The 19977-nt window shown below is 36.7% G+C and overlaps 1 protein-coding gene across 4 annotated transcripts in view; it reads left to right on the top strand.

Moving 5' to 3' along the window:
* Positions 1-19977, top strand: part of COL24A1 (collagen type XXIV alpha 1 chain) — a 392042-nt gene that overhangs the window by 37838 nt on the left and 334227 nt on the right. For all 4 annotated transcript variants that reach the window (XR_007721823.1, XM_050772561.1, XM_050772480.1 and 1 more), the window contains exons 6-8: positions 1286-1339; positions 14610-14663; positions 17997-18050. Coding sequence is in view for 3 of the 4 variants with exons in the window: in XM_050772561.1 (XP_050628518.1) it covers positions 1286-1339; positions 14610-14663; positions 17997-18050 (162 nt within the window). In the remaining variant the exon portion in view is untranslated. The remainder of the gene's footprint in view (positions 1-1285; positions 1340-14609; positions 14664-17996; positions 18051-19977) is intronic.

The raw sequence follows: 19977 nt of genomic DNA, 5'->3' as shown, positions 1-19977 counted from the left end.
CATATACTTTATTAAAATGTACTTTTTGAAGGCTACCAATAACATAAGTCATAACATCTAACCATTTATTTATTTATTTATTTTTGTGAGACAGGGTCTCACTCTGTCACCCAGGCTGGAGCGCAGTGATGGGTATCATAGCTCACTGCAGCCTTGATCTCCAGGGCTCAAGCCATCTTCTCACCTCAGATTTCTGAGTAGCTGGGACTACAGGTGCGGGCCACTATGCCTGGCAAACTTTTTTGATTTTTGGTAGTGAGGAAGTCTTGTTGTGTTGCCCTGGCTGGTCTCTCCTGAGCTCAAGTAATGCTCCCACCTTGGCCTCTCAAAGTGCTAGAATTACAGATGTGAGCCACCACACCCAGCCAAAATTTAATCTTTTTTCTTTAGTTTTCATCCTGCTAGTCATATTTTCAATATTTGCATTGCTGACATCTCTGCCTTTCTGAAGCATTCTGCTCTATTAATTCAGAATTGAAGAGACAAATAATTATTAACTATATGTTATGTGTTAAGAGGGAGGTATGACTGAAGAGCACAGAAGTAGGGTGCAAAATTGAAGTAAGTATAGGGAGCCTGGAGACATGGAAGCCTTTCTTGGAGAGGGTGACCTGTTCCTCTACTTACTGGTTGTATGAGCTGATTTTTAAATGGGAGTAAAAATAATAACCTTGCAGGATTGTTATAAGGATTAGTAATGAGAGGCACAAAACATTAACAGTTCGTAGCATATAGTAGGTACTCAGAAATGGAATCAAGTTTTGAATTCAGATTATATAATTTATCAGTGATGCAAAATCAAATTGCTAAATATTAATCGAGTGTAGCCATTCAATGTGTTAAGTACTACACTAGTAATATTTTTAAGAGTCTCTTTTCAAAGAATTTATAATCCTGGGGCTAAATAGAACATGTCATAAGGTAGTTAGAACAGCAATAAAGTATTTAAGCAACAGATTAGAACAGTATAAGAAATGTCCCGAGGCAATATACAATTACTTGGCAAATGAATTTTACATGAAGAAATTTCTATAGAAGTTAGTAGGAAAAAGATATTGCTTCATGTTCTTGTGACTAGGATTTAAAAATGAGTTGACATCTGAAGAATAATTTGGGTAGGTATAGGGGATAAACTAAAGGAAATAGGTCTTTAAGGCATATATAATAACATAAGCAAAAACTCAGATGTAGAAAGGGATAACACATGTTGACAGGAAAGTAAGCAATTGTACATTGTTCCCTTCCAATATGTTCCAAGAATGATGACTTTTTTCACTACTTGCAGGGCATACCAGGGCCACATGGAAATCCTGGGTTACCTGGATTACCTGGTCCAAAGGTAAGTGACTACTAATGAGTATCACATGATTTTCCTGACATTAAAAAGAAGATCCCTAACATTTAAGGCCAGTCTTGATACATCAAGGATCTCTATCATCTCCAGAGCATGATTCTTCAACATGATTGTCTTAGCCTGGCAGAGAGCTAGGTTCCTCTGAAAGCCCACCATACTTGGATTTATATTCTTAGTAATAAAGTCAGGTATAGGCCTGCTTAGTATTCCAAAATCATTATTGTCAAAAATATGATGGCAATGTATGGAAACCTCTGAAATATAAGATTATGATTTGAGTAATTTACCTTACTCAAGGGTCATTTTAATTTGTAAATAAACACCAAGGAAATAAAATATTATTTACCTGCTCCACACTTCCCTAATTATTTTTACCTGAAAAAAACCCGAGGATGTTTAAAGAATGGTCAAATGTTTATGAAAACATCTAACCTGAAAATCTATATGTATGAGTGTACATAGTTGTACAATAGTCATATGATAGATGATTGTGTGATAAATAGTAGTAAGAACATAGAAAAATGTATGGAAGAATACAGGAACACAGGTTACCTTGTGAGAAAGTATGGGAATGGAGATATCACTAAATATAAATATAAAATATTTAATGATATATCCATCCCCATGCTTCCTCATTAAAATGAAAGATTCCCATTTCCATTATATATAATATATTAAATAAATATATATAAAATAAAATATTCCCATTCCCTTAAAATATATAAAATAAAGTATTCCCATTCCCAATATATATATATTCTTAGTTTTTCAGGCTGCTATAACAAAATACCATAAACTGAGTAGTTTATAAGCAACAGAAATTTATTTCTCACAGTTCACACAGTTCTGGAGTCTCAGAAGTCCAAGATTAGAGCACCAGAAGATTTAGTATCTACTGAGGGCTTGCTTTTTGGTTCATAGGCAGAGCCTTCTCAATGTGTCACCACACAATGGAAGGAACTAACTACATCTCTGGGGTCTCTTTTATAAGGGCATTAATCCCACTCATACGAGCTCCACCTATCATTACGTTGAGGATTAGGTTTCAATGTATAAATTTTGAAGGGAAAAACATTCAGTCTATTGCATTAAGAAGAGGAAAAAAGAAAAAAAGTGTGCATATGAGTGATGACAGAGGTTGGGGAACAGATTAGATAAGTATTAGGATCTTGGTTGCCAGTAACTTCATGAATCTTTGAGGATCTCACCCCTCTGCTTATCAGTGATCGCATTCAGAAGTAAACATGAAATCATATAGATTGGGGTTAAGAACATAAGTTTTGGAGTCTGACAGATGTGGGTGCAAGTCTTAGCACTTTCAATTTGAATGGCTAAAAGCAAATTGCTTGCCTAGGCTCATCAAGCTTCTCTCCTTTTCTGTAAAATAGGGAGAATCATGCTACCTGGTCATAGTGCTATAGTGATGGCTAAATACATTAATGTGAGTAAAGCTCTTAACATGGTGCTATGATGCCATAAGTAGTATCATTATTATTCATAGGTAATAATAGCATATAACAAGGATAACTCAAATCTAAATTTTCTAAAATTTCTCACCTGTGTTGAAAATTGTTTTGAGTTCAATAAAAGTGCCTCAGAGAGGAAAAACCAATCTTTAAAATCAAGTCTGGATGAGTAATAGGGAAGAAGATAGATGGTTTCTAAAGAAATTAGGAATTTGTTTTTGAGTTTGTGGTTTCATAGCCCTTCGAGCTTTATTTGGGGACTTTATAATTAGTCTAGTAAGGTTAAAGTAGCTGTAAGGGCTCAGATTATATTTCTCCACAGGGCCGAAGTTATACTGGGTTTATATTCCTGCTAATTGCCTCCTCTCCACAAGATCCAGGGAGACAGAAAAAAGGAGAGGGGAATTTCCTCATGTCTTTTATTCTTCTCCCCCTTCTAGGTTGGTGCTAAAGTAATTCCGGGTTTTGCACATTAAAAAGACAGAAACCACAATTACTTTTGCACCAACCTAATACTTCAGCCAGTAGCGAACAGTTAGGCACTCTTGTAATTTATCTCTCAATCTGCAGTGGCAAGTACCAGTTTACTCCCTTTAGAGAATCCATTTTTTTTTTTTTTTTTTTTTGAGACGGAGTTTTGCTCTTATTGCCCAGGCTAGAGTGCAATGGTGCGATCTCGGCTCACTGCAACCACCGCCTCTGGGGTTCAAGCGATTCTCCTGCCACAGCCTTCTGAGCTTCTGAGTAGCTGGGGTTACAGGCGTGTGCCACCATGCCTGGCTAATTTTCTTTTTTTTAATCTTTTATTTTAGTAGAGATGGGGTTTCTCCATTTTGGTCAGGCTGGTCTCAACTTCCCGACCTCAGGTGATCCGCCTGAGGAGTGCCAGCGTGAGCCACCGCGACCAGCCCGAGAGTCCTTTCTTAATAAGCACTGTTGCTGTTTCAGAATAGAAGCAAATACAAACAAAAAATGTTGAAAATAGAGTGAGGAGAGATAACGTAGAGATGGTGGAAAGTATTTTATTTCATTGGCTTCTTAAAATGTATATAAATATTTAGAAAAAATATTTGAGAAAATGAAGAACTTTGTATCAAAGTAAAATTATCTCTGTTCCAAGATTAAACACATTGTAATAGAGATCCCAGTTACCTTGATTTGATTATAAGAGTATATCAAATTATTTATCACATGTACCTGGAGAATATGTATCAAAATAAATTTTAAAAATATTAAAAACAGTATTTTTAAATAGTGTTTAGTATTAATATATGTCTGTGAGATGACCTAGGAGAGAAGAAAATGTAATCTCAAGAGTCTTCTTTAATATTATATTTAGTAGGATGGACTTAATTTTGACTATAACTATACCAATAAGGTATTTCATGAACCCGCATATTAGGGATTTAAAAACCTACATTTATTTTGCAAAAACTTAGGCCTATTGGGAATTTACTCATATAAACCTGAACAATAGTCTTTAATTAACATTTAATTTGAGGATTTGATAACTGTGTCCAAACTAGCCAAAACTGATCATGATTTAACTGCATATATTTGTGGAAGACAGTAGATTTGTGACAGGTATTAAAAATTACCATTGTGTCACAAATGTATCATATAAATCTTGTAGTATTTGATTTTGTGAAAACGATTTTCTTAGGTACTTAACATGCATTTTTAGAGTAATCAGAATTAATAGAACATTCAAGCTTTATACTTTATAATCCTCTAATCCAATATCTGCCACTTACTTTATGTATGACATCTCTTTAGTTTTATCCCAATCATAAGTACTATGAGAGCAGGCTTTATTACCTTCTGGTTTGCACTGAAGAAAACACTTGAGAGCAGTAAGCACTTACCCAAGGTAACACTGTTTGTAAGTGGTAGAGGGGGAGACAAAATTGGAAATGTCTTGGTCTTTTCTTTACGCAAGGTTGTCTCTCCCAACACAATGAGGAATTCTTTTATAAAATACCACCTTAAGAAGGCAGGATAGTGGTGGGCTTAACTAACTTAAAGACTTTATGAATTTATTTAGTAATAGTAACAAAGTAGTTATATTCAAAGGTTTTAGGTTATCCTGTAGATAATGATAGTAATATAGATATTCTATGAGGAGTGAAACTGATTCCTAATCCCTGAGGATTGTATTGTTAAATTGCTAAATAATAGAAATATAAAGTGCCACACACAAATTTAGTGGATATGCAGCAATTTTTCTCAGCATCTAAAACTAATATGATTTAAAATAGAGAAAGACTACGGGGATCATTAACTGAAATCATTGGCTGAAATCAGGAGACTGATGGTAGAAATAATGTTCTTCTTAAAAAAAATAAGAAAGTAAATTCCATTTCCTGTTTGCCAGAGAAAATGGCTTTTTTCTTGTTATCAAATGCCACCTGGGTGTATAGTTTATCATATTTATCTATTAAATGAACTATATTTCTATTTATTTGCAGGGTGATGGAAATGTTCATTGCTATTAATTAAATACGGAAAATTATGCTATAGATCTTTGAACATGAGTAATGAATGCATGTAGAGTCTGTATCTTCAGCCTACCACGTGCTTACAATTCCAGTCCAGGCAATCTGTGGTCAAGGTAGTTCTTTTCCAAAAAATGCTTCTTGGAGGAAGCCTAAAACCTTCCTACAAACATTCACATCCTGTATTAATTTAGTCAGGGCCAATAGTTCTTTCAAATTTAATCCAGTTAAATGAAAACATCTAGCCTTAATAACCCACAGTAACAATGTTTCATTAATAATATTTAATATATTAGTATATATATATAAGTATTCAACACCAAAGAGTAGTATCTTGGTGCTATGTTCTATCCCTGGTTAAGACTGTCTTTTCCTATGTCTCCATCATGTATTTATCTTAACTAGAAGTACAATTTTTCCTTCCATATGAATTAAATAAATATCTTAAGTACAGATGCTTACCCACAATAAGAATTTTTAGTGGGTCAGATTGCCATAAAAAATAGTCAGTCCAACATTATGAAAATGTAAAGAATGATATGGGAGCTGGGCAAGATGACTGACTAGACACAGCCAGGTGGAACAGCTGCCACTGAAGACTGGGATGACTGGCACACTCCTAACAGATCTGTAGAGAAAGGGCATGGAGAGTGGACAGAGGGAAGACGCAGAAGCTGGGTGGAAGAGGGAGGAAGCTGGGAATCCTGCACAGGGCTACTTCCCATCAGGACTCATTCATGGACCCCAGCTCCTGGGGAACAGGTGAGTTGAACTGGCAAGGAGCAACCTGCTTTCACTATGGGCCTCTGGAATCCCGGCAGGAGAAGACCCATCAACCACCACAGCCACTTGATTGGCAGGGAGAGCTGCTTAGATAATGGTAGGGGCAGCACTTCAGCAAGTGTGGAGCCCAGAGGGTTTGGTGCCGGAGCATCTGTAGTGGAGCATGGCCAGGAATGCCAGTCCCCCTAAGCTCCACTTGCTCCCATAGGAGACTTTAGCCCTAGGGGAACTGTTCCCCTGGGGGAACTTTAGCCCAGCTGTAAACTCTGCAGGGTGGTCTTCCCTATCAGATGGAGCCGGTCTGATCTGAGCTTTCCTTGATTTGCTGGCCTTTCCTAGGGCACCCAGTGCTGCACTGCAAACAGATACAGCCAGGCTGGGGCCCTGGGGGCCCGCATCATAACTCCTGCACTGTTGGACTGTGCCTGACCAGCAGAGCGGCCCTCTGGACATGCAACAGCCGACCTGTTGCTTCCCCCACTGCAGCATCCCCAGGCTCCACGGCCACTCCCTGTATTGCTTTGCCAATGCATGTGTGTGCAGGCAGATCTTGCCTTCCCTGTTCCACCAGTTTTGCATGTGAACCCTGCCATGGCACTGTTGCTGGCGTGTGTGCACTCCACCTCCCCTCCCTCTGCCAAACCACCATTGCAGTCGGAGCCCTGGCAGGCATAGAGTCTTCCAGCCCCGCCCCTGCCAGCACCCCAACCCTGTGCCAACACTGCCACTGGAGTGAAACTAGGCACAAAGAAGAGTGGGCCCTCTCCCACTCTGAGCAGCCACCTCCACCTGTGTAAACACGCACAGAGGGCACACACAGTCCTGCACCTGCCAGTGCCTTGCACCTGTGCTAACACCACCACCAGTCCACCAGTGTGACCCCCACCTTCCTGAGTCATGCTACCTCTGCCACTGCTGTATATACCTGCATGGAGGCTGGTCCCTCAGCACCCGCCAGCATCCTGCCACGCTGCCACTGCTGCTGGCATGTGCAAACAAGGACAGATCTTGCTGCTACCACCCTATGAAACACTTTGGCTGGCACTACCCATTGGAGTGCTGTGACCAATGGTCCAGGAACTTAGCTCCCTACATTGCAGTGGGTTCCAAACCTTGAAGAGCCAGAGAACAAAGTCAAGGTCCAATATCAGTCCCTCAGAGTTAGAGCATGTAGTCCAGGAGCTGTGAGTTGAGCCTTGGCCCCTTAAAATCATCCAGAGATGAGGCCAGTTGACTGAGCCAGCCTTATACCACAATAAAACCCTCAAGTGCTTCAAATAGGATAAAAGAAAAATAAACCATTCAAAGGACAGCAATTTCAAAGACTGAAGTAACATCAGCCCACAAAGATGAGAAAGAACCAGTACAAGAACTCTGACAACATAAAAAGCCAGAGTGCCTTCCTTCCTCCAAATGACTGTACTAACCCTGCAGCAAGGGTTCTGAACTGGGCTGAGATGGCTGAAATGACAGAAATAGAATTCAGAATATGAACAGGAACAAAGATCATTGAGATGCAGCAGTAAGCTGAAACCCAACCTAAGGAAGCTAAGCATCACAATGAAATGATACAGGAGTTGACAGGTAAAATAGCCAGTATAGAAAAGAATGTAACTGATCTGATAGAGCTGAAAAAAAAAATAAGAATTTCATAATGCAATCACATGTGTTAAAACAGACCAAGCCGAAGAAAGATCTCAGAGCTTGAAGACTGGCTTTCTGAAATAAGACAGTCAGACAAGGATGAGAAAAAATAATGAAAAGGAATGAACAAAACCCCTGAAAAATATTATGTAAAGAGACAAAATCTATGACTCACTGGTGTTGCTGAAAGAGATGGGGAGAATGGAAACAACCTGAAAAACATATTTCAGGATATCATCCATGAGAACTTCCCTAACCTTGCTAGAGAGGCCAACATTCAAATTTAGGAAATACAGAGAACCCCAGTATGATACTTCACAAGAAGATCATCCCCCAGATACATAATCATCAGATTCTCCAAGGTTGAAATGAAAGGAAAATGTTAAAAGCAGCTAGAGAGAAAGGTCAGGTCACCCAGAAAGGGAAGCCTATCAGCCTAACAGCAGACCTTTCAGCAGAAACCATACATGCCAGAAGAGACTGGGGGCCAATGTTCGACATTCTTAAAGGAAAGAAATTCCAACCAAGAATTTCATATCCAGTCAAACTAAGCTTTGTAAGCAAAGGAGAAATAATATCCTTTTCAGACAAGCAAACGCTGAGGGAGTTAATTACTATCAGACCTGCCTTACAAGAGCTCCTAAAGGAAACACTAAATATGGAAAGGAAGGACCATTACCAGCCACTACAAAAACATGCTATGTACACAGACCAGTGACACTTTAAAACCACCACACAAACAACTCTGCATAAAAACCAGCTAACATCATGAAGACAGTATGAAATCCACATATATCAACACTAATCTTGAATGTAAACAGGCTAAATGTCTCAATGAAAAGGAACAGAGTGGCAGGCTAAAGAACAAAGACTCAATGGTAAGCTGTCTTTAAGAGACTCATCTTATAAGCAGTAGTACACATAGGCTCAAAATAAAGAGATAAAGAAAAATCTACCAAGCAAATGGAAAACAGAAAAAAGCATGAGTTGCAATCCTAATTTTGGACAAAACAGAATTTAAGCCAACAAATATCAAAAAAAGACAAAGAAGGGCATTATATAAAGGTAAAAGGTTCAATTCAACAAGAAGACCTAACTATTCTAAATATATATGCATCCAACACAGGAGCAACCAGATTCATAAAGCAAGTTCTCAGAGACCTTTGAAAAGACTTAGATCCCCATGCAATAATAGTGGGAGACTTTAACACCCCACTGACAGTATTAGACACATCATTGAGGCAGAAAATTAACAAAGATATTCAGGACCTGAACTCAGTACTGGATCAAATGGACCTGATAGACATCTACAGAACTCACCACCCAAAACAACAGAATATACATTCTTCTCATCACCACATGGCACATACTCTAACATCGACCACACAGTTGGACATAAAACAATCTTCAGCAAATGCAAAATAATTTAATTCATACCAAACACTCTCTTGGACTACAGCAAAATAAAATTAGCAATCAAGGCTAAGAAAATTGCTCAAAACCATACAATTGCATTGAAATTAAATAACCTGCTCCTGCACAGCTTTTGGGTAAATAATGAAATTAAGGCAGCAGTCAAGAAGTTCTTTGAAACTAATGAGAATGAAGATACAAATATGAGAATCTCTAGGACACAGCTAAGGCAGTATTAAGGGAAAATTTGTTGCGTTAAACACCCATATCAAAAAGAAATATCTCAATTTAACAACCTAATATCACAACTAAAAGATAACCAATAGAAAACTAACCTCAAAGTTAGCAGAAGACAAGAAATAACCAAAATCAGAGCTGAACTGAAGGAGATTGAGACACGCAAAATCATTCAAAGATCAACAAATCCTGGAACTAGTTTTTTGAAAAAATTAGTAAAATAGATAGACTGCTAGCTAGACTAATAAAAGAGAAAAGAGAAAAGATTCAGATAAACACAATTAGAAAAAACAAAGGGGATATTACCACTGACCCCACAGAATACAAGTAACCATCAGAGAATATTATAAACACCTCTATGCACAAAAACTAGAACATTTAGAAGAAATGGTAAGTTCCTGGACACACACACACCTTCCCAAGAATGAACACAGAAGAAATTGCATTCCTGAACAGACCAAAAATGAGCACCAAAATTGAATCAGTAATAAATAGCCTACCAAACAAAAAAAAAGCCCAGGACCAGATAGATTCATAGTCAAATTCTACTAGATGTCCAAAAAAAAAAAAAAAAAAAAAAAAAAAAAAAAAAAAAGCTGATACCATTCCTACCGAAACTATTCCAAAAAATTGAAGAGGAGAGACTCCTTTCTAACTCATTAAATGAGGCCAGCATCATAAACTAAAACCTGGCAGAGGTACAACAAGAAAAGAAAACTGTATGCCAACATCCTTGATGAACATTGATGCAAAAATTCTCAACAAAATGCTTGCAAACTGAATCCAGCAGCACATTGGAAAGCTTATCCACTATGATCAAGCAGACTTTATCTTTGCCATGCAAGGTTATTTCAACATATGCAAAGCAATATGTGATTCATCGCATAAACAGAACTAAAGACAAAAATCACATGATTATCTCAACAGATGCAGAAAAGGCTTTTAATAAAATTCAACACCCCTTCATGTTAAAAACTCTCAATAAACCTGGCATTGAAGAAATATACCTCAAAATAATAAGAATCATCTATGACAAATGCACAGCTAACATTATGCTGGATGGGCAAAAGCTGGAAGCATTACCCTGAAAACCAGCATAAGACAAGGATGCCTCTCTCACCACTTCTATTCGACATAGTATTGGAAGTCCTGGCCAGAGCAATCAAGCAAGAGAAAGAAACAAAGGGCACCCAAATAGGAAGAGAGTGAGTCAAACTATCCTTGTTTGCAGACAATATGATTCTATACCTAGAAAACCCCATAGTCTTGTACCCAAAGCTCCTTAAGCTGATACATAACTTCAGAAAAGTCATTCATCATCTTTTGATGATGCTAGGTGATTGTATCTGTAAGATCCTCATATCCTCTGACATCAGTTGGGTATCCAACAATTCAATTCAGTTCTGACAACAGCTTACCAGAGTTAGCATGAGTCTCCACAGTTTTTAAGACTAAGTCCCACAAGACTTCCCACACCTCACATGCCAGCCAAAAATGAGATGCCCAGACCACGACACACACTTCTGCTTGGGCAAACTACAAGCTAAGGGGTTCCCATGACCCATCCTCTCAGATTCAATATTTTACTAGAACGGTTTACAGAACTCAGGAAAACACTTTACTTGCTTTTGCCAGTTTATTGTAAAGGATACAACTCACAAACAGCCTAATGAAAGAGACATAAGGCAAATAATTGGGGATTTAAAAAAATAATGATGTGGTATAATATATATATATATTTGGTTTTTGTCCCCAGTTCCTGGCATAGAGCTCCTAAACTTGAAATTTTCTGAGGGATAGGGGTGTCGTTTGTTAGTCATAGCAAGCCCCTTCTGACCACACCAGACTTTATTCTAATAAGATGACACAGGCTGGGATCCCTAAATAGCTTTCAGCATTGGGGTCTGGTCACACAAAGACACACAAATGATTAGAGAATGGGAACTTTCAGCCCTACTTTCCCCTACCCCCTTTGCCAGGGAGGGGAGAGAGGGACTGGAAACTGGGTTATAAAAACTCTTGAACAAGATTTGAAGAGCTTCTGTGGGTGAACACATTGATTTCCTGGGAAGGTGGTATGGCAGGACAGAGCATAAAAGCTCCACACTCCCCATTTCTTTTTATGTCTCCTTTCTGCTCCTTATGCTGCTCCCTTTTAGAGTGAAACTCCTAAGTTGTTTCTGTTAGCTAGGAGACTTCCTCTCCTTTCGTTCTCTCCTGGACCTACTCTACACAGACATTTTTGTCCCTACCTCTATCCTACTTCACTTTTTCTTTCTCAATCTTATTGTTGTATTGTAAACAATGGGTTCACGCCATTGTCCTACCACACTGACAGATGATAGAAAATTCAAGTAGGATCTAAACATAAGAATTTTTAACATGATATTTATAATAAAAACATTGGTCACAAAGGGTTTTATTATATTTAAACTTTTCAAGGGCTATCATTTCTTATTTTAAAATTTTTTGTAAATTATTGCCTTGAATCAACTAGTTAGCTTTTATAATAAAAGATTAAAATATATTAAAACCAATAGATAAGATTTTTAATAGGCATTGTGATACAAGAAAGAAAATGGACCTTGTTTGCAAATATTTTCCTAAGTAATCCTTAGCAAGTCAATTAACTTTTCTGGGCTTTATTGCTTCTTTTATCTACAAAATATGTTTTACTAGATAAGCTCTAATTTCTCTTATAAATTCTAAGTATATTACCTTTTTGGATGATGACTTAAGTTTTTAAATATTAAAATATCACCAAAGCCATTTCTTAGGTTTCATAACCTTATAACCAGTGACCTAAAATTGTAGCCTTAGTAGTGGAATGAGCAGTGATGGCTACAATAAAGAAGAGGTCAACCTAGAAGACAAACTTTCCTTAAAGAAAACAAATTTTTTTTTAAGTTCAGGGGTACATGTGTAAGTTTGTTACATAGGTAACATTGTGTCATTAGGGGTTTCTTGTTCAGACTATTTCATCACCCAGGTATTGAGCCTAGTTCCCATTAGTTATTTTTCCTGATCCTCTCCCTCCTCCCACCTTCAAGTAGGCCCCTGTGTCTGTTGTTCCCCTCTATATGTCCATGTGTTCTCATCATTTAGCTCTCACTTACAAGTGAGAACATGTGGTATTTGGTTTTCTGTTCCTGTGTGCGTATGCTAAAGATAATGATTTCTAGCTCCATCCATGTCCCTATAAAGGACATGATCTCATTCTTTTTTATGGCTGCATAGTATTCCATGGTGTATGTACAGCACCACATTTTCTTTATCCAGTCTATCACTGATGGGCATTTAGGTTGATTTCATGTCATTTCTATTGTGAATAGTGCTGCAATGAACATATGCATGCATTTGTCTTTATAACAGAATGATTTCTATTCCTTTGGGTATATACCCAGTAATGGGATTGCTGCATCGAATGGTATTTCTGTCTCTAGGTCTTTGAGGAATCACCACACTGTCTTCCACAATGGTTGAACTGATTTAAAGTCCCATCAATAGTGTATAAGCATTTCTTTTTCTCCACAACCTCATCAGCATCTGTTATTTTTTGACTTTTTCAAAATAGCCATTCTGTCTGGTGTGAGATGGCATCTCATTGTGGTTTTGAATTGCATTTCTCTAATGATCAGTAATGTTGAGATTTTTTTCATATGCTTGTTGGCTGCATGTATGTCCTCTTTTGAAAAGTTTCTTTTCATATCCCTCGTGCACTTTTTAATGAGGTTGTTTGGTTTTTTCTTGTAAATTTGTTTAAGTTCCTATACATGCTGGATATTTCACCTTTGTTGGATGCATAGTTTGCAGAAATGTTCTCCCATTCTGTAGGTTGTGTTTACACTGTTGATAGTTTCTTTTTATGTTCAGAGAAGCTCTTTGGTTTAATTAGATCTCATTTGTCAATTTTTGTTATTTTTGCAATTGCTTTTTGTGTCTTCATTATGAAATCGTTGCCTGTGCCTGTACTAAATCATGTTGCCTAGGTTGTCTTCTATGGTTTTTATAGTTTTGGGTTTTACATTTAAGTTTTTAATCCATAGACACATAAACCAATGGAATAAAATAGAGAACCCAGAAATAAGAACTGCACACCTACAACTATTTGATCTTCGAAAAACCTGACAAAAACGAGCAATGGGGAAAGGATTCCCTATTCAATAAATGGTGCTGGGATAACTGGCTAGCCATATGCAGAACACTAAAACTGGACCCCCTTTCCTTACACCATATAGAATTTTTCTTTGACTATAGAATATAGGACTTTTTGCCAGTGAGGGTTCATTTCTAATTTGTAAAATGCAAGTACTTACTGGGGAACACGCAGGACTTTTCTTTTGGTATTCCATCTTTCATCAGTCAGCTTAAGTGTCATTTAAAAGCATCCCATATGTAAAAAGACATGACTATTTCCCAGTGAAAATAGCATTTAGAAGTATCTAGGAAAGGAGAACTATTTATTCTTAGTTGAGAATGGTAATGAAATCAGAATTTGAATTTTAAAGAATCTCCATTGTGGCCCCTATATTTTGAGATGTGACAAACAGTTTGAAAAAGAGTTACTTTGCTACTGTGCATCATAAAAATATTTTAATATTGTACCAAAAAACTTTAGCTGAAACCTAATGTCATATTTTCTTGAAATGTAAAAGATAAAGATCCTCAGACTATGAAAAGCATCTAATTTTATAACAGAATAAAAAGACTTTTGTGGATTAGAGGTATCTTTTTTCTGTTTATTTTTCATAATAATAAAAGTAATATATGTGCATTGTAATATTTTGGAAAACATTTAAACTTGGAATGATATCTTAGAATTTTAAGGATTATTATAAGCAGTTTTCTTTTACTAAAGTAATAGTTTTTCAATGCTAAAATAGGAATAACAACTCAATATGTCACAAAAATGGAAAAGATAATAAATCTTTACCTAGGTCCTTCAAGAAAAATGTTTCAATAGTGTATAACTTTAAATTTATTAGATTAAAAAATCAACTATGTCTAGAGAATTTTTAGGAATCTTCTCATCATTTAAAAATAAGGCTAAGAAAAATATACATTAAAAAATGAAATAAACAATGCCTATCTCAATGTAAAATTATTTTATTTAACACCATATAATGTATATAACATCTGGTAATAAATAGCTGAAGATATATGACACATTATATGCAACTTATGCTTTACCAATTGTTTTATAACTATTTTATTTAGGGCCCCAAAGGAGATCCAGGATTTTCCCCAGGTCAAGCTGTTCCTGGAGAAAAGGTAATTATTTGACCATGAAATGAAATTATAGTAATATATTTCAAGCATTTTAAAATGTAGATTTTACTGTATCAGACAGGAAGAAAAAAATGAGAATTATTGGATTTTAATGAAAGAAGAACTATTTGAAGAATTATGTAAATTTTATCACCCATTTCACTTATTGATTTAAGTCTTAACATTACTTTTTTTTTTTGTTTTTGGGAGACGGAGTCTCGATCTGCCGCCCAGGCTGGAGTGCAGTGGCCCGATCTCAGCTCACTGCAAGCTCCGCCTCCCGGATTCACGCCATTCTCCTGCCTCAGCCTCCCGCGTAGCTGGGACTACAGACGCCCGCCACCGCGCCCGGCTAGTTTTTTTTTTTTGTATTTTTTTTTAGTAGAGACGGGGTTTCACCGTGTTAGCCAGGATGGTCTCGATCTCCTGACCTCGTGATCCGCCCGTCTCGGCCTCCCAAAGTGCTGGGATTACAGGCTTGAGCCACCGCGCCCGGCCTCAACATTACTTTTATTAAATGTCTACAGTGGCCTGCCACTGTACTATCTGCCAATGGGGAGTGGATGGGGTAAAAAATTAGAACAGGATGTGGTCCTAATTGCAAAGATTTTTCTGTTAATACATATGCACACAATAATATATAAATTGTAATGCCAATTTACATCTTTTTAGAATAGTTTCACATACTTTATGATGTTTAATTACCAGGGTAACTCTCTGTGAGAGAAGCACTCATTATCTTGTTTTCCCATTAAGAAAACAGAATTCATAGATTTTAACGGACTTATCACATGGATAGTAAATGGCAGAGTTGATATATATCCAAATTTTTAGACTTCTCATCCAGTATGCTTTTCATTTCATCACAATGCTGTCAATACAAACATATACATATTTAAGTAAAAACTAGTTTTAAAGCAAAGATAACTACAAAAACTTTATCAGGAGAAGAATACTGTTTTCTAGTGAGGATAAATACAAATGGAGTCTTAGGAGGACATCTGGGAAGTTTGGTTTAGACAGGCACTTTATAAATGTAATATAATTATAGGATGTGTTTGTTTATGTAGTATACATTCACAAACTTTAAAAATCCCTGAACAATTTTGGTGGTTCCAAAATTGATCTGATCTTATTGGCTTACAGAAACTATCATAAAGTTTGAAATCTGTCTTTTTATTGGCTTACAGAAACAATTATAAACTTTAAAAAATCACATAATTACTCTACAGATACTATATGAAATAGTAAATCATCAAAAAATTATTTTATTTTGTTTTTAAAATTTTTACTTTTATGCAATAGTTACACATATTTTGGGAGTACATACTCAACATTTTTTAAATCTAAAATTTTGGTAATTTTATTATTGTGGTGGAACTGAGTTCGCTGAGTCAGAAGATTATTAGTATAAACATAGTACTTTCATTACTCTCTTAATTATTGCAAGGACAAAATTCTGCAATTTGAGAAACACAAGTGCCATATTTAAAAATATCTAAATATAATACATTTGATTTCTTAACTTAAAATTTAGAAATTAGAGGCCCACTCAGTTTTGGTGACTATTTCAAGTAAAACCCCTAGATTAAACATTCATATTTATATCAAATGCTTGGTTTTATCTTTCCCTGTGGCTTCTCTGAGCAAAATATAGGGTGATTCAATATGGGAGTTCAGACTTGGAAGCATGTTAGTCTTTTTTTACTTTTTGAGTTACTTGTATACTAACTGTGGTTAAAACTGTAACAGAAACATAGTAAGATATAAAATTTAATAGTATGTTGCCATAGAGCTTTAGTAAAATCCAACTGTTAAAATTAATAGAGGTATTCCTAAAATGGTAAAATTTAAAAATGATCTTTAGAAATTGTACTTACATTAAATTGGATTCAAATATACTGAGGAAACAGGAAACTGGTTATACACATAAATCTGAATACAAATAAAATACAAACATTAACTTGGTGGAAGTAGAAGGGGATTGGCAAACAATTTTATTTTAACCATTTAGCCATTTTTAACAATAAATATATAGTCAATGGTGAAAGAGAAAAAGAAATGCAGGATTCAGTACTTCACCATGTAACATCCACTAAGTAACATCTGTAATAGACCATACACAAAGATTTAAGCCATTTTGGGGCTTAAAAAGAGCATGCATAGATAGTTTTTAAATGGTGTAAGTTTTTCCTTTCCCATGAGACAGGTGAGATGACATCGAAATCATCATCATCACCATCATCATTATCAACCTCATTTTCCAGATGGAGGAATTTGAGGAGAAATTAAATGATTCCTTCATGACTAAAGCTATTGTAAGAGGACCAGCCTCTTGTCTCCTCTTTCCTCGTGCAGTTTTCTCTTCCTTCTATCAGAGTAATAAATGTAAAAAAGGTAGCGCTAATCGGTAACGCCTAGTCTGTTCGAGCCAAGCACATGATGGACTTACCAATCAATTTTCTCTCATTACTCCGGGGTGAGGGACGTTCTGTGGTGCTGGCACGCAGGATGAAAGGCACCAGCTCAGCTCCGGAAGCGGAAGTGCCTCCTGTGCGTCACGTGAACCTAGCTGGTCCCACCACAGCCCGTGAGATTCTCTCTGGGAGTCCTACCAGGCTGCAGGTCCTCACAGAAACGGAGTAGGGGTGACACCTCAACAGCTGCTTCACAATGCACTTGTAGATTTTTTAGGGAAACTACTTTCAATTTTCTTTTCTTTTTTTTTTTTTATTTTCTGAGACAGAGTCAGAGTTTCACTCTTGTTGCCCAGGCTGGAGTGCAGTGCCGAGATCTTGGTTCACTGCAACCTCCGCCTCCTGGGTTCAAGTGATTCTCCTGCCTCACCCTCCTATGTAGCTGGGATTACAGGTGCCCGCCACCATGTCCGGCTAGTTTTTTTGAATTTTTAGTAGAGACGGATTTCACCATGTTGGCCAGACTGGTTTTGAACTCCTGGCCTCAAGTAATCCACCTGTCTCGGCCTCCCAAAGTGCTAGGATTACAGGCATGAGCCACCGTGCCCAGCCCTACTTTCAATTTTTAAAACACGATAGACCTTGGACTGAGGCGAAGTTTGATAGCCAAAGCCTTATTACAGAAAAGAACAGAGAAAACAGAGCAAGAATATGGAGGTGGGGAAATACAGTCCAGTTATTAAGCCCTGGAAGAGATAAGGAAGGGCGGGAAGCCTCAGAAACGGGCTCAAAGATTGTGAAGATTGGAAATGATTGTAATAAGAGCTGATGTCTAAGATTAAAGGGAGCTTTAATTTTCAAGAGAATTCTAATTTTCAATTCTCTTTCATGACATTAAACTTCTGTGTTTTGTTTATAGGGTGATCAAGGCCTTTCTGGATTAATGGGCCCCCCTGGTATGCAAGGTGATAAGGTAAGATGGAATTTTACTTGTTTTCTTTTCTGTTTTTCTTTTTTTCTTTTGTCTTTTTCTTTAGGGATCCTTGTTCTGAAACATAATTGGATGATATATGGATCTTGGAGGTCTTCAGTCACTATGATCTTGTTTTGAAGTTGAGCCTAAAACTAATGTTTTAAAATTCCTTTTCTCAGCAAAAGAAAATTAGGATGCCATCATCATCCCGGAAAGTGGTGCCCACAAAAGGCAGAATCTTGAGAAAATAAAAGAAGACCCTTCAATTAATGATGGGCACAGAATTCACATGCAAGAGAAAGTCAGTCACTGATAGAATATTGAAGCTTTCCTTTTTTAAACTATGTTAGGGAAACGACCTACTTCTGAGACCTTGAAGTCACTTTATGACTTTTATATGCCCAAAGTGAGGTTTACCTGCTTATAGGTAATACATATGGATTTGTTAAGGGGTTCTCATTTTACTGGGAAATAATAATCTCTGTCTTGAGGTATATACAGATATGAGGCGTGAAGGGTAGGATGGAAGTGAGGATTGGGGATGGCTAGTAAAAAACAGTAGTCATGTTCATATGACTAAGCTTTTTGTGAGTTAGAAAGGAGTACTGACACAGCTGCAATAATTATTTTATAAAATATATCTTGTAGTTTCCTGGATGAAAGAGGTATAACTTCTTTTCTATCTGGTCAGCTTGTTTTTTCCCAAACACTAAGTTACTGATTTTCTACAGGGAATGAGGAAAACAAAAAATTTCTTCTTAAGGTGTTAAGAGTACCAAAATATTGTAGGGCAGTATTTGACTTGATATGGATGTCTAAATACATATAATAATGAGCTGTGTTGTTGTCTTAGTGTTCCATATCCCTTTCCTCTTGGGAGACTTATGTTGCAAGTGGTATTCAGGCTCTGGTTGCTTGGTTCAAATCCCAACTGCCATTTTGTAGGTTCCATCAACTTTGGACAGATTGCTTAACTTCCAAGCTTCAGTTGCCTCATTTGTAAATTGTAAGGATAATACTATCCACTTCATAGGGAGTTTGGGGGAAGATAGAATGAGACAATCCTTGCAACAACGTATCACATAAATAGTCAGCCCTTAATAAATGTAAACCATCAGCTATTTATATGGTTTTGGAAATAATCCTGACCTGTTTTGCTTTCCTTCATGGCCCCTATTATAGGGCTGAATTGTGCAATGATGAAAAAGTACTCATGAGAGTATTTTGTCTTCAATGACCACACCATTATTTTAATGTTCTTCAGACTAGTCTTCATCCTAGACATTAGTTAGAATTTGGTAACTCCCTTGAGATTGTTGGCTGCCCCTCAAGGAGACATGAAACTGCAGAGTGATCATTTCTGACAGAATTGATCTTGATACACAGGCATGAATCTGTTTATTTAATGCTACTGAGTATACATATGACTACTCATATCTCTTAGGCGATTGTACTGACATATATCATCAAACAAGACCTCATAATATGGATATGCTCTCAATTACTTTAGTTGATATTAAAATACAGTTATTGCATCTTATGCAGTGATACTGTATACTACAGAAGAATAATCATTACTTTCTGTAGTTAAATGATGTCTGTGGTTCCTGAAATTAGCACTCCAGAAAGGGACACACTAAGTAAATGTTGAGTAGTTTTTGTGTAGAAGAGTATATAACATGCAATCTCTGGGAATACATATTATTCATAGACCAAAGAAAAAAATACTTTGATTTTAACTGTTAGAGCAGATTATTGTTTTAACTTTGAAGTTGTACTTGTTTAAAGCAGAATTACTAACTTTCAGAGACCTGTGTACATGTTATATGGCCCATCAGTATTTTAAAATATTAAGAATATATTCTTTTTGGTCTGTGTAATATTATTTTGCATTCTTCTTTTCTAGTAAAGTCATAAAACAGCATTA

Source organism: Macaca thibetana, chromosome 1 (genome assembly GCF_024542745.1).
Source record: "Macaca thibetana thibetana isolate TM-01 chromosome 1, ASM2454274v1, whole genome shotgun sequence".
Lineage (NCBI taxonomy): Eukaryota > Metazoa > Chordata > Mammalia > Primates > Cercopithecidae > Macaca > Macaca thibetana.
This window is presented reverse-complemented; position numbering and strand designations above follow the sequence as displayed.